This window comes from Micromys minutus (genome assembly GCF_963924665.1).
Source record: "Micromys minutus genome assembly, chromosome: 5".
In the NCBI taxonomy this organism is placed as follows: Eukaryota; Metazoa; Chordata; class Mammalia; order Rodentia; family Muridae; genus Micromys; species Micromys minutus.
In genome coordinates this window covers 57,645,323-57,658,343 of record NC_137974.1, presented here as the reverse complement: position 1 = coordinate 57,658,343, position 13,021 = coordinate 57,645,323, and the positions used below count along the sequence as shown (strand labels likewise).

Here is a 13,021-nt window from a genome sequence, read left to right as displayed (position 1 = left end):
CTGTCAAATGAATAATGACCTTTAATTAATAGTGCGTAGGTTTGCAATTACTGTCTTCTGCTGGTAGAACTGGCTGTGATCCTGATGCCCCGGGAATCCTGGCCCTGTTCTCTCTGTCAAGTCTGTGCAAGTGAGCTGAGCATTACACCCCCCAACTCCCTGGCTCTGCTCTGCCCTCTCACAGAAGTTGGGCCAGGGTCAGGAAACAGAAAGGACCCTTGTCCAGTGACTGACAGTAGCAGAAGGAGAGAGTCCCTGCAGTCCCTCCCTGAACCTCCAACTCTGCAAGTTCCAGGTTCCCAGCCTTTCTCCAGACAGCCTACCCAGACAGCTGCTTCCTCTATGTCTGGTACCACACCATGTCCCCCAGACACACAAATGAAAAGCTTTGCGATGTGTTTGGGTTGTATAGCATTTTGTATTGTGCCCAGTTACTGGGTGCGTCCTCCTGTCTGGTCCAAAGGGAAACAACATAGTCCTTTTCCTCCCAAAGTCTCAGTCTGATAGGGGAGACAAGAGTCCAGTCCCTGATAGCTCCATTTACAGGAAGAGGCAGACTATATACAAAAAAAAAAAAAAAAAAAAAAAAGAAGAAAAAGAAAAAGAAAAAACAACAACAAAACCCAAAAAGAAACCCCCCAGTTTGAACGAGGAACATTGAGGGGTACAATGAGCTCCAGGCCCAGCTGGCCTCCTCACAGACTGAGCTCTGTGTTTCCTGCCCCAGGGAGCAGCAGTGTCCAGTATTACCATCCTGGGCTCAGAGGGGTGGGTAAGATCTATTCTATGTCCAGACTCAGTGGGTGGGAGGCAGGGACTTGCTTGAGGATGGGGGTAGTAGGGGCTGACCCGCCAGCACAGAGAGGCGGTTGCAGGTCAGGAACACATCCAGCAGAAGCAGTTTGAAGAGGAGCACACGCAGTATGCTCAGCCGCAGTACCTGACGCTGTGTCCCTGCAGAAAAAGGAGCCGTGAGGAGTCCCCAGGAGCTCATGACAAGGAGGGCCTGTCCTCTGTGCTGGCCATTCTCTCTCCACCCCCTTCTCTCTCCTAGGAAATTCCTTCCTGGTGTCTAACCTTAGTTTCTACTGGTAATAATTAGTGCCTTCTTCCTGCTTAGCCCTCGTTTTATTTTACTTGGCAGGGGAGGCAGGCTGGCAGGAATGAGCAGCTGATGCAAAGAGTCTCTGGGTAAGAAATGGGCGTTGTGATTATTAGCCAGTGCTCTTCCCGCACCTCAGCTAATTAAATAACACGTAGGCCTTCATACCGAGGCCACCTGTTACCCCAATCAAAGAGCCATCAGGCCCCTTATTTTAGCTCTCATCTGCCCTGCTCCGCCAGGATCTAGGAATGAATCCCCATCTTTCCCCCAGGTAGGACTGAAACCCAGGCCAGCCCCTAAGCAAAGCAGTCCCTTAACTGGAAACTTCTCAGTCCCTTAACAGAAACTTCAGGGGACCCATGGTTGAATTAGAGCTGGAGACCACCTACTGGGTACCAATACTCAGACTTGTTCCCAACCACCACCCCTCTCTTACCTGCTGATGATTTCCCCCTGAGAGGCTCCTGAAAGCAGGTCTCAGCTGCGGAAGCATCCCCTGTTGAGTCAAGGAGGGAGTGAGTACTATAGGATGGGTGGGGACGTCACAGTCCCAGATCTATGCCTCGTCAACTTGCAGGGCATCTGGACATATGTGGAGTCCCTGAGCCCCCTTGTTAGCAAGTCCCAAGGAGCCGGTCCCCACCTCCCTCCCTGCCTGACAGCCCTAAAAGGCATGTCGGTCCCCCTTCCCCTCCCACAAGGAACCTATTCATTTACAGCTTCTGCTGTAGGCAGGGCATTTTCTTCAGCAAGTGAACCTCTTTGGGAGGTAGTAAAACTGAGGTGACGCAAAAATGCTCAACTATGACAATACTTTCTACACAATCATAGGACCTGAGTTCTATCCCAGTCCCATGTTTTAATAAAAGAAACATGACAGCCAGGGCTACAAAAAAAAAAAAAATCTCAAAAAACAAACAAACACGGGCTGGAGAGATAGATGATAGCTCAGTGGATAAGAGCGCTGACTGCTCTTCCAGAGGTCCTGAGTTCAATTCCCAGCAACCACATGGCAGTTCACAACCATCTGTAATGGGATCCGATACCCTTTTCTGGTGTGTCAGAAGACAGCTACAGTGTAGTCATATACACAAAATAAACAACTGCTTCTTTAAAAAACAACAAACAAACAGGTAATGGTGGCCATCTTTATAATCCAGCTCTGCAGGAGCGGCAGACAGGCAGCCCCTTGGGCTCACAGCTGGCCAGCCTCATCTGCTTGGCTGAGGAGGAGGCTTAGCTGGTAAAGAGCTTTTCTGAGTTGGATCCCAGCATCTTCATTAAAGAGCAGGGCACGGTGATCCCAGCACTCAGGAGGCAGAGGCAGGAAGGAAGGAGGATATCTGTGAGTTCAAGGCCAGCCTGTGCTATACAGAAAACCCTGTCTCAAAAAATAAACAAACAAAAACCCAAACACACACACACACACACTTTAAAATAATATATCTTAAAAAAACTTTAAATAAGCAGGAAGATCTTTTGGAGTTTGAGGCCAGCCTAGTCTATGGAACTGAGTTCCAGGACAGCCAGGGCTACACACAGAGAAACTGTGTGACAAACCCTGTCTTGAAAAACTAACTAATGAAAATGAAACATTTAGAACAGTGCTTGGCACAGAGTAAAGTTGGTGAGTGTTGGAGACTTATTCTTTATTATTTGGTCTCACGGGCTTTGTTTACACGTATATGAATTGTTTATGTAGATTACATATATAACATACATATATATGCACCTATAAACCATCCATTGAATGCTGTTAATATCTCTTAGCAATCACAGATCAGAGCCTAGATTTGCTTTTGCTTTGGTTTTTGAGACAGGCTCTCATGTCTCCCAAGGAAGTCTTGAACTCACTATGCAGCTTAGGATAGCTTTGAACTCCTGATCCTCCTCTCCTGCCTTTATTTCTCATGTGCTGGGATTACAGGCTCAAGAGAAAACCTGAACCGTATATCACAGCTGCGAGTCCAAGAATCATAGCCTCAAGCCGTTCTATAGGAGCCAGAGTCAACCCTTGCATGCCTCCACGTACCATGCCCAGCCTAGCGAAAGGACCCCAGGCTCCACCCCCACCTGATAGCTGGAGGGGGGCTGTGCTCTGGTTCTGGCCCCCAGCTGCAGGCCTGGTATGGCAGACCAAGGGCTCCCAGGCTTCAAGTTCTTCAGAGGGCAGGGAAAGCTGGGCCAGGCTAGTCCAGGTGCCATCTGGTGCTGGAGCCGGCCCGTAGGTGAAGGCATCAAGGGCACTGCCATTGCCCGCTGAGAACCAGACAGGGTTGTCAAGGCCAGGGGGCGCTGCGTTGAGGACCAGGCAAACCACCAGCATGTGCTGCCTTCCATCCACCAGCATCGTGATGGGTGGAGCCAGGGAAGGAAAGGGGGTGCCAGCGATGCCTGCAAGAGTGAGAATTTTGATTTCTTTAAAAGCACAGAAACAGGAATGAGCTTTCGTGTGAATCCTGGGCGTGAGGATGTGGGGCTGCTTCAGACTGTCCACAGGAGCTGACTGTGGTTTGCCTCGTGCGCTAGCACGGGAGGGGTTTTGCCAGCTGCAGATGGTTTCTGCGACTGTGTGATGTTCGGAATTCTGGGGACTTTTTAGAGGGTGTATGAATGCTAGAGCTCCGAGAGATGGGGTGGGTGGGCGGTTGTTGTTTGTTGGTAGCTGTTGGTCATGTTTGCTAAGTAATTGTGTGAAAAGAAGAAAGCAAAAGAAATTAGATATCTTGACAGCAAACATCAAACTTGCCCCAACTTGATGCCCCTAACCAGCCAAATCAGAAGCAGTCTAACAATAACATCAACCCCTCTCCTTTCTATTTTTTTTTTTTTTTTTTTTTTTTTTTTGTCTCTTCTATGCAGTATTAGGGGGTTGGAAGGGTGGAGAGGGGGGAGATGTTCTCAGCTGTGACTCTCTCAGGGAAGCAAAGACCAGCAATGACTCCTGCACAACCAGCACTGTAAGCAAGCCAAGCTCAGTCTTCATCACTGTCTGTCGAGTCCACACGGGTGCTGAGGATTTGAACTCAGGTCCTCATGCATGTGCAGCCAGACTCACTGAGTCATCCCTACCTTTCTCTCATAACTCATCCATCTTCCATCCTCTGCTGGTCTTCCTGCTATCTATCTATCCATCTATCCTTTCTGAGCCCCCCCCCCCTTTTGAGACAGGGTTTCTCTCTGTGGCCCTGGCTTTGCAGACCAGGCTGACCTCGAACTCAGAGTTCTGCCTGCCTGTGCCTCCCATGAGCTAGGCTTTAAAGTACGCACCGCTTAAGCCCAGCAGCTCTGCCAGCTGCTGGGTGTGTAAAGCTGAGAAAGGCGTTGCCTGGGCCTTCGAGGAACTTTGTCCTGTGGGAAAGGCAGTAGCTTCATAATGAGTGGTTATAATACCATGATGTGCTGCCTGAAGAGAGATGGTGCCTCTGGGGGACGGGGGTGGGGGGGGAGGAGGTGAAAGAAGAAGACGTTTCCAAATATACCTGGGACTTCCCTTCTTGGAAAAACCTCCCAAGCCCGATGTGTAACCATGTCTGTAACCCAGAATTCGGGAGGCTGACGGCAGACCGGTGAGGCATGACCAGCTGATCTGTTTAGACTGGGAGCTGAGCAGATAGCTCACTGAGTAAGGGCGTGTTTCCAAATCTGAGTTCAAACCCAGAAGCCTTCCCGGCAGAAGACAAAAACCTAACTCCTGGAAGTTGCCCTATGACCGCCAGACTCACACACCTACCCTTGCATATACGTGAAATGGGGAAATTAATGTGAATGAAAGGAGGAAGAGATGAAGCTCAGAGGAAGGATGCTTCTCTTTAATACACGAAGCCACACTGAGGAGAGGACAGAATCTTGCCATACAGGAAGGATCTGGCAATAATATACATTTAAAAATGGTTACTGTTGGTCTGGAGAGATGGCTCAGCGGTTAAGAGCACTGGCTGCTCTTCCAGAGGTCCTGAGTTCAATTCCCAGCAACCACATGATGGCTCACAACCATCTGTGATGAGATCTGGTGCCCTCTTCTGGTGTGTATCTGAAGACAACTACAGTGTACTCATATATAATAAATAAATAGATCCTTTTTAAAAATGGTTAATATTTTCCCATATTTAAATCCAAATTTTTTCCTACTTCCTTTTGGTCTGCTTTTGAGACCTCTTACTTTGTAGCCCAGGCTGCCCTCAAACTTTCCATGGAGCCAAGGGCCACTTTGAATTCTGGATCCTCCTGCCTCTGCCTCCAGAGTACTAGGGTTACAGAGAAGCACACGCCCCAAAGACCTAGCACACAGCCTGCCAAGTGCTGGGGACTAAACTCTCCGCAGAGTCCAAATTTGATCTTATTTTATATGTGTGAGTGTTTTGATGGCAAGTCTGTCCCTGCACCACATACAAGCAGTGCTTGCACAGGCACAAGGGGCATCAGATGCCCTGGGACTGGAGTCATAGATGGCTGTGAGCCACCATGTAGGTACTGGGAATAAAACATGGGGTCCTCTGGAAGAGCAGCCAGTGCTCTTAAACACTGAGCCATCTCTCCAGCCCCACTTTTTCCTCCTTGTAAAAAAAAAAAAAAAAAAAAAAAAAAAAAAAAAAAAAAAAAACACTTACTGGGCTGGGGAGATGGCTCAGTGGTTAGCAGCTCTGGCTGATCTTCCAGAGGTCCTGCGTTTCATTCCCAGTACCCACATACCCAGCATTTCCATCTATAATGGAATCTGATGCACTCTTCTGGTGTGTCTAAAGACAACGACAATGTACTCATATGTACTCATAAAATAAATAAATAAATCTGTTTTTTAAAGATTACATTTTTATAATATTTAAAAAAAAACATTTACTTTGTATGTTGGGCTATGGTGACTCACACCTTCAATCCCATCACTCAGGAGGCAGAGGCAGGCAGATCTGAGTTCAAAGACAACCTGGTCTATAGAGTGAGTTCCAGGATAACCTGGGCTACTACACAAAGAAACCCTGTCTTAAAGACAACAACAGAATTTACTTGGTGTGTGTGAGAGAGAGAAGAGGGCAGACACATGCACCCGTGGAGATCACAGTACAACCCAAGGGTCAGATCTGTGCTTCTGCAAGGTAAGTAAAATCTCCAATGTGAACAACTGGAAATAAATTGACACTATGAACTCTTGTGTGGTCAAGAGATGCCCCAGGGTGCCAGAGAGGCTTGTAGAAGATGAGTTTAAGGTATTAGGCCACCAGATGCCTGGTCTAGGGACACTGAGCACGTGAACCTGAGCCTCTGTGACCACAAAGCTGTCTTCTTTGCCTTGAAGAACATCCAAAATTTTGCCATGTGACTCAGAGGACCAAGTGCAGGACAAGGCCTCAGACAGAACCGAGGTTGGCCCCTAACTCAATCCCATTAATCCACTGAAGTGCAAATCTTCCAATAAAAGCCCAATGGACTCATTGTGGAGAGCATAGATAATGTAATACTTTGGTACATAAGCTTTGGAAATACTTTTAAAGAAAGATTTATTTTATACAAGTGCTCTATCTGCATGTTCACCTCCGAGCCAAAAGAGGACATTAGATCCCATTGCAAATGGCTGTGAGCCACCATGCCGTTGCTGGGAATTGAACTCAGGACCTCTAGAAGAGCAGCCAGTGCTCCTAACCACCAAGTCATCTCTCTGGCCCAAGCTTTGGAAATATTATTTGTGTTAATAGGGACTAGAGAAGGCAGAACAGAAAGAAGGTTAGAGTAGAAAGGGGGTGTAGTCCTCTACAGGCTACCTCCTGCTGACTAGGGTGGATTTCTTCAGGCAAGCCCAATCTTCATCAGTAGTTACCCCAGGCCCTCTAGGGGCTCTCCCATGTATGCCCTCTCCAGAATCCCCAGAATTAATGATCTGCAGTTGGCAAAAATCAGCCCCCCTCGACAACACGAGACTATTATAGTTGACAGCTGTGGACAAACTGAAGCAGCCCCATATCCCACACCTGGGATCAAAACAGAAACATATTCATAACATAACTGGTTTTTAAAGGAACCAGAACTCTCACTACACAGGCCTCCTGCTGAGCGTCCTCCTGATCAGGGACATCTCCATGACACTCGAGGACTGAGCTTAGGTACAGTAGACCACATGACTCAAAAGTCCAAGACACCCCTCCCTACATGCCCATGCTTCAGATGGACTGGAATCCTTGGCTGCCATCTTGCCACCTTCCCTGTGTTGGAAGTGAAGGTGAAGGTGAGATACCCTGGTCTCTGTTGGAAGATGGTATTCTGAGGGTCAGTAGGGCAGCCCAGGACCTCACAATGTTTCTCATAGTGAGGAATATCACACACAGACACACACACACATCACCTATAGCATACAGCACAGCCCTAGCTCCATGAACCTACGACTTCTGTGGGTTCCCACCCCCACTTGCTCTTTTTCTCCTTTATGAGTCAGTTCTGGGGTTGAAACTAGACCTCATGAGGGTTAGCCAGGCAAGTGCTCTACCACTGGGCTCCACCCCCTGTCCCCCTTTTAACATTTTCATTATGTTGCCCAGACTGGCCTTGAATTTTGTCCTCCTCCTCCTCCTCTCTCAGCCTCCTGACTGGCTGGGGCTACAGGCCTACACCACCAGTAGAGAATGCTTTTCCATCCCTATGCTTCCAAGAGGAACCCTGCTGACCATCCATCTCAAGAAGGACATGAGACCTCAGAACCAGAGGGCTGTGGAGCCCAACCATCACTGTAGAGTCTCAGCTGGTACCAGGGGATGAGCTAAGTGACAGCCAAACAGGGAGACCAGAGGGACTTACCTGCAGGTACAGCCTGACACCTGAGGCCCAGGAGAAGCAGCAGCCAGGTCCTAGCCATGGCCTGCTTGTGACGAGGCATGACCCAGTTGCAGCTACCTACTGGAGGAGGAGGCTCCCCTAGTCGGCCTCCCAGGCCACAGGCCCAGCTGCAGCTGAGGTGTGGGCTAGGGGAGGAGGCTCCCCTAGGCTGTTTCTCAGGCCACAGGCCCAGCTGTACCTCAGCTGCTCTGCCCTACCCCCTAGTTCCCAGTGCTTTCTGGGGAGGAGGGGTGTCAGGTCCCACTCCCATCTCAGAAGCTGGTGACCTTCTGAGCACTTCACAGTCCTCAGAGGCTCTTCTGTTTGAGACGAGGTTTCACTGTGTGACCCTGACTTGCATGGAACTCACTCTGTAGACCAGGCCGGCCACAAACTCACAGAGATCCAGCTGCCTCCGGAGTGCTGGCTGGGATTAATGGTGTGCGCCACCAGCCCCAGATTCTCAAAGTTTTTCCCAAACCTAGTCCCTGGCTCTATATGAGAGCAATTGCCACCCACTAGACAGAGAGCCTCAGGGGGCTGAGAGTCCGGCTGTTTCAATTCACAGATGAGCAACAGAGGCTCAGACAGATTGACTGATCTGCCCAAGGTCACAGCTGGCAGAGCCAAGGTTGAACTTCTTTATTTTCTTCTTCGTTGTCATCGTCCTCATCACCATGCATATGGAAGCTTTGCCTAAGCTTATGTAGCAAGCATGTGTCTGGTGTCCAAGGAGACTAGAAGACAGCATTGGATCCCATGGAACTAGAGTTACAAATGGATGTGAGCCTCTTGTGGGGATTGGGAATTGAACCCAGGTCCTCTGAAAGAGCAGCCAGTACTCTTAACCAGGGAGCCTCTGCTGGTGTTCCTATAATTTAAAAGATGCTCAGAAGACCTCTTGCCATTTGGTTGTAACCACCTCTGTTCTTACAGTTTTAACTTAAGTGTTATGTTAGGGGGTGAAGCCCTAGGGTTTCCTGAACGCTAAGCAAGCCCTCTGCCACTCACCTGTGTCTCCACACCATTGCCGCTTCTCGTTTTTAATTTAATGAAATCAATTGATTCATTGGTTGTTTATTTTTGCTTTTAGAGTTTTTATTATTGCCTGGCAAGCTAGCACACAACTTTAATCCCAGCACTTGGGAGACAGAGACAGGTAGATCTCTGAGTTCAAGTTCAAAATGAGTTCTAGGATAGTTGGGGGGGGGGGCTACATAGAGAGACCCTGGCTCAAAACACACAGACACACATGCACACAACTTTTCTTAAGTATGTGTATGTGTGTCTAAGGCATTGGCCCCCTTGCAGATGGAGTTACAGAGGGTTGGGAGCTGCCTGACATAGGTCCTTGGTATCAAACGCAGGTCCTCGGCGAAAGCAATATGTGCTGCCAACTGCTGAGCCATCTTCCGGGTCCTACCTTTGTTCTTTTGAGACAAAGGCTCATGCAGTACAGCTGGCCTTGAGTTTGCTCCGGAGCCAACACTCACCTTGGTTACCCCTCCTGCCCACACCTCCCGAGTATTGGGTTTTTCCTTTATTTAATATATTTTTTCCTTGCAATTTCATATATGCATCCATTCGTATGTCTCTTCCCCCACTCCCCTACATGCCTTCCTACAACTTTTATGAGGTCTCCTTTTTTTTTTTTTTTTATGACCCAGTGAGTCCAGTTAGCCGTGCTTGCTGAAATGTTGGTAATCTTGTCAGAATCCAGTGCAGGTAACCATGGCTGCAGTATCCTTGTGATGGTGGTAGCCAGCATTTCCCCAGCTCGCCTCCCCACCCTTTTTGGCTCTTGCGTTCTACCCAGCCCTGCTTCCAGGCTGCTCCATGGGCCTCAGACAGTGTGTGGGTTGATATAGACACCTCATCTGGACCTAAGCACGCAACCGTTGCTCAGTCTTAGTATTCAGGCCAGTCCTGAGTCTGCGTTAGCGGCTCCTCCCTGCAGAAGAAACTTCCCTGGCCAAGGTTGAGGGCAGCACTGTGTTGATTTGTTTTTGAGACAGGGTATCTGGTTGTTTTCTGGGTAGCCCAGGCTAGTCTCAAACTTACAATGATCTACCTGTCTCTGCTTGCCAAGTGCTGGGATTAAAAGCATGCCCCTTAATGCCTGGCTGAGCTTATTTTTTGACTCGGGGACCCACTGTGTTGTATGGGGGACCCCTCATCCCCCATAGCCTCAAAGAGGCTGGTAGGGGGCAGGTAACTTGCTTGCCTGCCATTCCTGAAGCCCTGGATTCCATCAGAACCTGCATAAACTAGGTGAGGGGTGGGCTTGTAATCACAGCACTGAGGTGAAGTCAGACATTACAGAAATTCAAGGCCATCCTTGTCTACAAAGAGAATTTGGGAAGAACCTGGGCTATGAGACTCGGCCTTAAAACAAACAAACAAACAAATAAACAAAAACCTTCAGGTGCTCCGGAAGAGTAGCAAATGCTCTTAGTAACCACTGAGCCATCTCTCCAGACCCTTCCTTCTTTCCTTCCCACCGTTCTTTCTTTCTTCCTCTCTTTCTTTCATTCATTCTTTCTTTATCCCCCCCCCCTTTTTTGAGACAGGGTTTCATGACATTGCCCAGGATTGACCCAACTCTTCATCTTCTTGCTCTAAGACTCCAGGCAGTTGCAGCTCTTGTCACCAATACCAGTTGGTTTCTTAGGCTCTTGATTATAGCTGTTGTCAGTGGGTGGGTGTGAGAGATACTGAATCTAGTTTTGCTGCATTTCCCCAATGACTGGTAGCATGGAGAATAAGGCCTTATGTACTTACTTACTTTCAAAGGCTCTCGTGTTGTCCAGCCAGCCTCGAGTTCTAACCCATGGTCCATTCACCTCCAGGCTTGCTTGCCAACATTTTTCAAACCTGTAGTCTTTTGTTGGGTGTTTGTTTTTTGTGCTCATTGGTGTTTTTTCTGAATGTAAGTCTGTGTTAGGGTGTCAGAGTCCCTGGAACTGGACTTACAGCCAGCTGAGAGCTGCCACGTGGGTGCTGGGAACTAAACCCAGGTCCTCTGGAAGACCAGCCAGTGCTCTTAACCACTGAGCCAGCTCTCCAGCCTGAGAATTAAGATCTCAATTCTGCTTTCTCTTGGAGCTGAGCTCAGGGTGTACGCTCTATGCTTCCAGCAGTGTGCTAGAGGGTTCCAGGCCAGCCACAAATGTGAGACCCTGCCTCAAAAATAAAAGGAAAAACAAAAGCAAAAACAATTGTGTGTGTGTGTGTGTGTGTGTGTGTGTGTGCGTGCACGCCCGCTCTTAGTTTAATCTTACCCACTCTGCCTCCTCTCTCTGCTAGGAGACAAATTCTGGTGCGAGTAAAGCACACAAGAACTAATTAACCTGAGAATGCTGCAGACTAGCCCTGCTGACCCTCGCAGGCTCTGTATACCCGTTACTGTCTCTTTTATGACAGCTTTATTTCTTCCTCTTCTTTATTCTTGTGCCAGCCTCACCCACTGTGTCACTGTGCCAAGAAGGGAAGTTTTAATGGCCACTTGCCTGCTCTCTCCTGACCCTGCTCAAGGGCCCTTGGGGTAGCTTTGGGTGCTGTCTGCTCGATGTTTTCCCAGGCCCCGGTGGGGCCCAGGTGCAGCATGGAGGGAGGAGGGGAGGCAGGTGTCCTTAACGACTCTGCCTCTGTCATTCTCCAGTTTGGGGAAGTGCTGGCCCAGGCTCTGAGACCACAGCACCACAGCCACACATGCACAGATGGGAGAGGGGCCTTGGGACAGAAAGGCAAGGATCCACAGTGCTAGCAGCTACTGTTTTGGTAACCCATATCCAGTCCTCTTGGATGGCAGGGACAGTCAGTCTGGAAGCTTTTCCTACCTGACCCTCACATCTATTCTCTTTCCAGAAGCCCCAGGAAGTCTTCCTGCCCCGGAGTTTCCAAAGATCCTCACCCAGGGTGAATTGAGGATGCCCATGTATCTGCATGGACCTGTCACGTGCAGGTCGGATATAAGACCCAGGCAGATTACAACCCCTGCCTTGGGCCTTAACTACCTGTTTCTAGCTGAGGAAGCCAGGCTGAGGAAAACCAAGTTATGTTGCTGAGAGCATTTACTCTACCAAGCCATGAAGGGCCTCATGTGTGCTGAGGAAACCCTCTACCACTGAGCCATATCCTCAGCTTAGATCTGGTGTTTGAAGAATCTCAGTGTTTGGCTTCTACATGACCAGGGATTCCAGCGCTGCTGACCCATGCAGCGGCTTTAGCTGTCAGAGCAGGGATGCTGGCTGGCCTCCCCTTGCCTCTCCCTCCTGCCTGCCTTCCTTCCTTTCTTCCCTCCCTCCTGCCCACGCGCCCGCCCACCCTTCCTCCCTCCTTCCTTCTTTCTTTGTGTGATGCATATTATATGAATGTGGATGATGTGTGCACATATTTGTGAGTGAGAGTTGCACAGAAAGAACATAATAGAGTCAGTTTGGGAAATGTCTTCTGGCTCCTTTAACTGTGTGAACGGGATGGCCAGAGTTCATATAATAAACTCAGTCCGGCATTCTCACCTCCAAAACATTCCGATTCCTTCTGCAGGATGCCAGGGAAGTCCTAGCATTTTAGGCTTATTACCTGTGGGCTGCTAGTAAAACTTTACAGCTTTAATTAGGCAAACTAACAGACTAATATTAGTGCCCCTCCAGGTGCTGGAGCCAACATATTAAATCCCAACTCTTGGATGAGCATCCACGGAGATGAACTTGGATAACCTTGCGTTCCAAGAGTCCTGTGTTCTCCCCTCCTCCTCTCTTTCTTCTTCCCTCCCCCTCCCCGTCTTGGAGACAGGGTCTCACAGAGTCCAGTCTGCTCTCTCATCATCTTGAACTTCTGACCCTCATGCCTCCATCTCCCAAGGGCTAGAATTACAGGACCACACCACTGTGCTTGGTCTCATGTGATGTTGGGGACAGAACTCAGGGCTTCATGCACACCAATGCTCTGTCAACTCAGCTGCACCTCCAGCTCAGTGTGTATGTGTGTGTGTTTGTATGCAAGGTCCACTCAGTAACTCTTACCTTTCTGACTTTTGCAAATAAGATATAGAAGGCCAGGCGTGGGAGTTCACACCAGAATCATGCAGCTAAGGTGGGCGAGTGATGAGTT

At 49.0% G+C, this 13,021-nt stretch overlaps 1 protein-coding gene across 1 annotated transcript; it reads right to left on the bottom strand.

Moving 5' to 3' along the window:
• Positions 1-796: 796 nt before the first annotated feature.
• Positions 797-7,946, bottom strand: PTCRA (pre T cell antigen receptor alpha; the record flags this gene model as incomplete). The annotated part of the gene is made up of 3 exons (XM_080917447.1): positions 797-954; positions 3,179-3,499; positions 7,889-7,946. The coding sequence occupies 3 exons, from the start codon at positions 7,944-7,946 to the stop codon at positions 797-799; spliced, it is 537 nt and encodes a 178-aa protein (XP_080773573.1).
• Between the last annotated feature and the right edge of the window lie 5,075 nt (positions 7,947-13,021).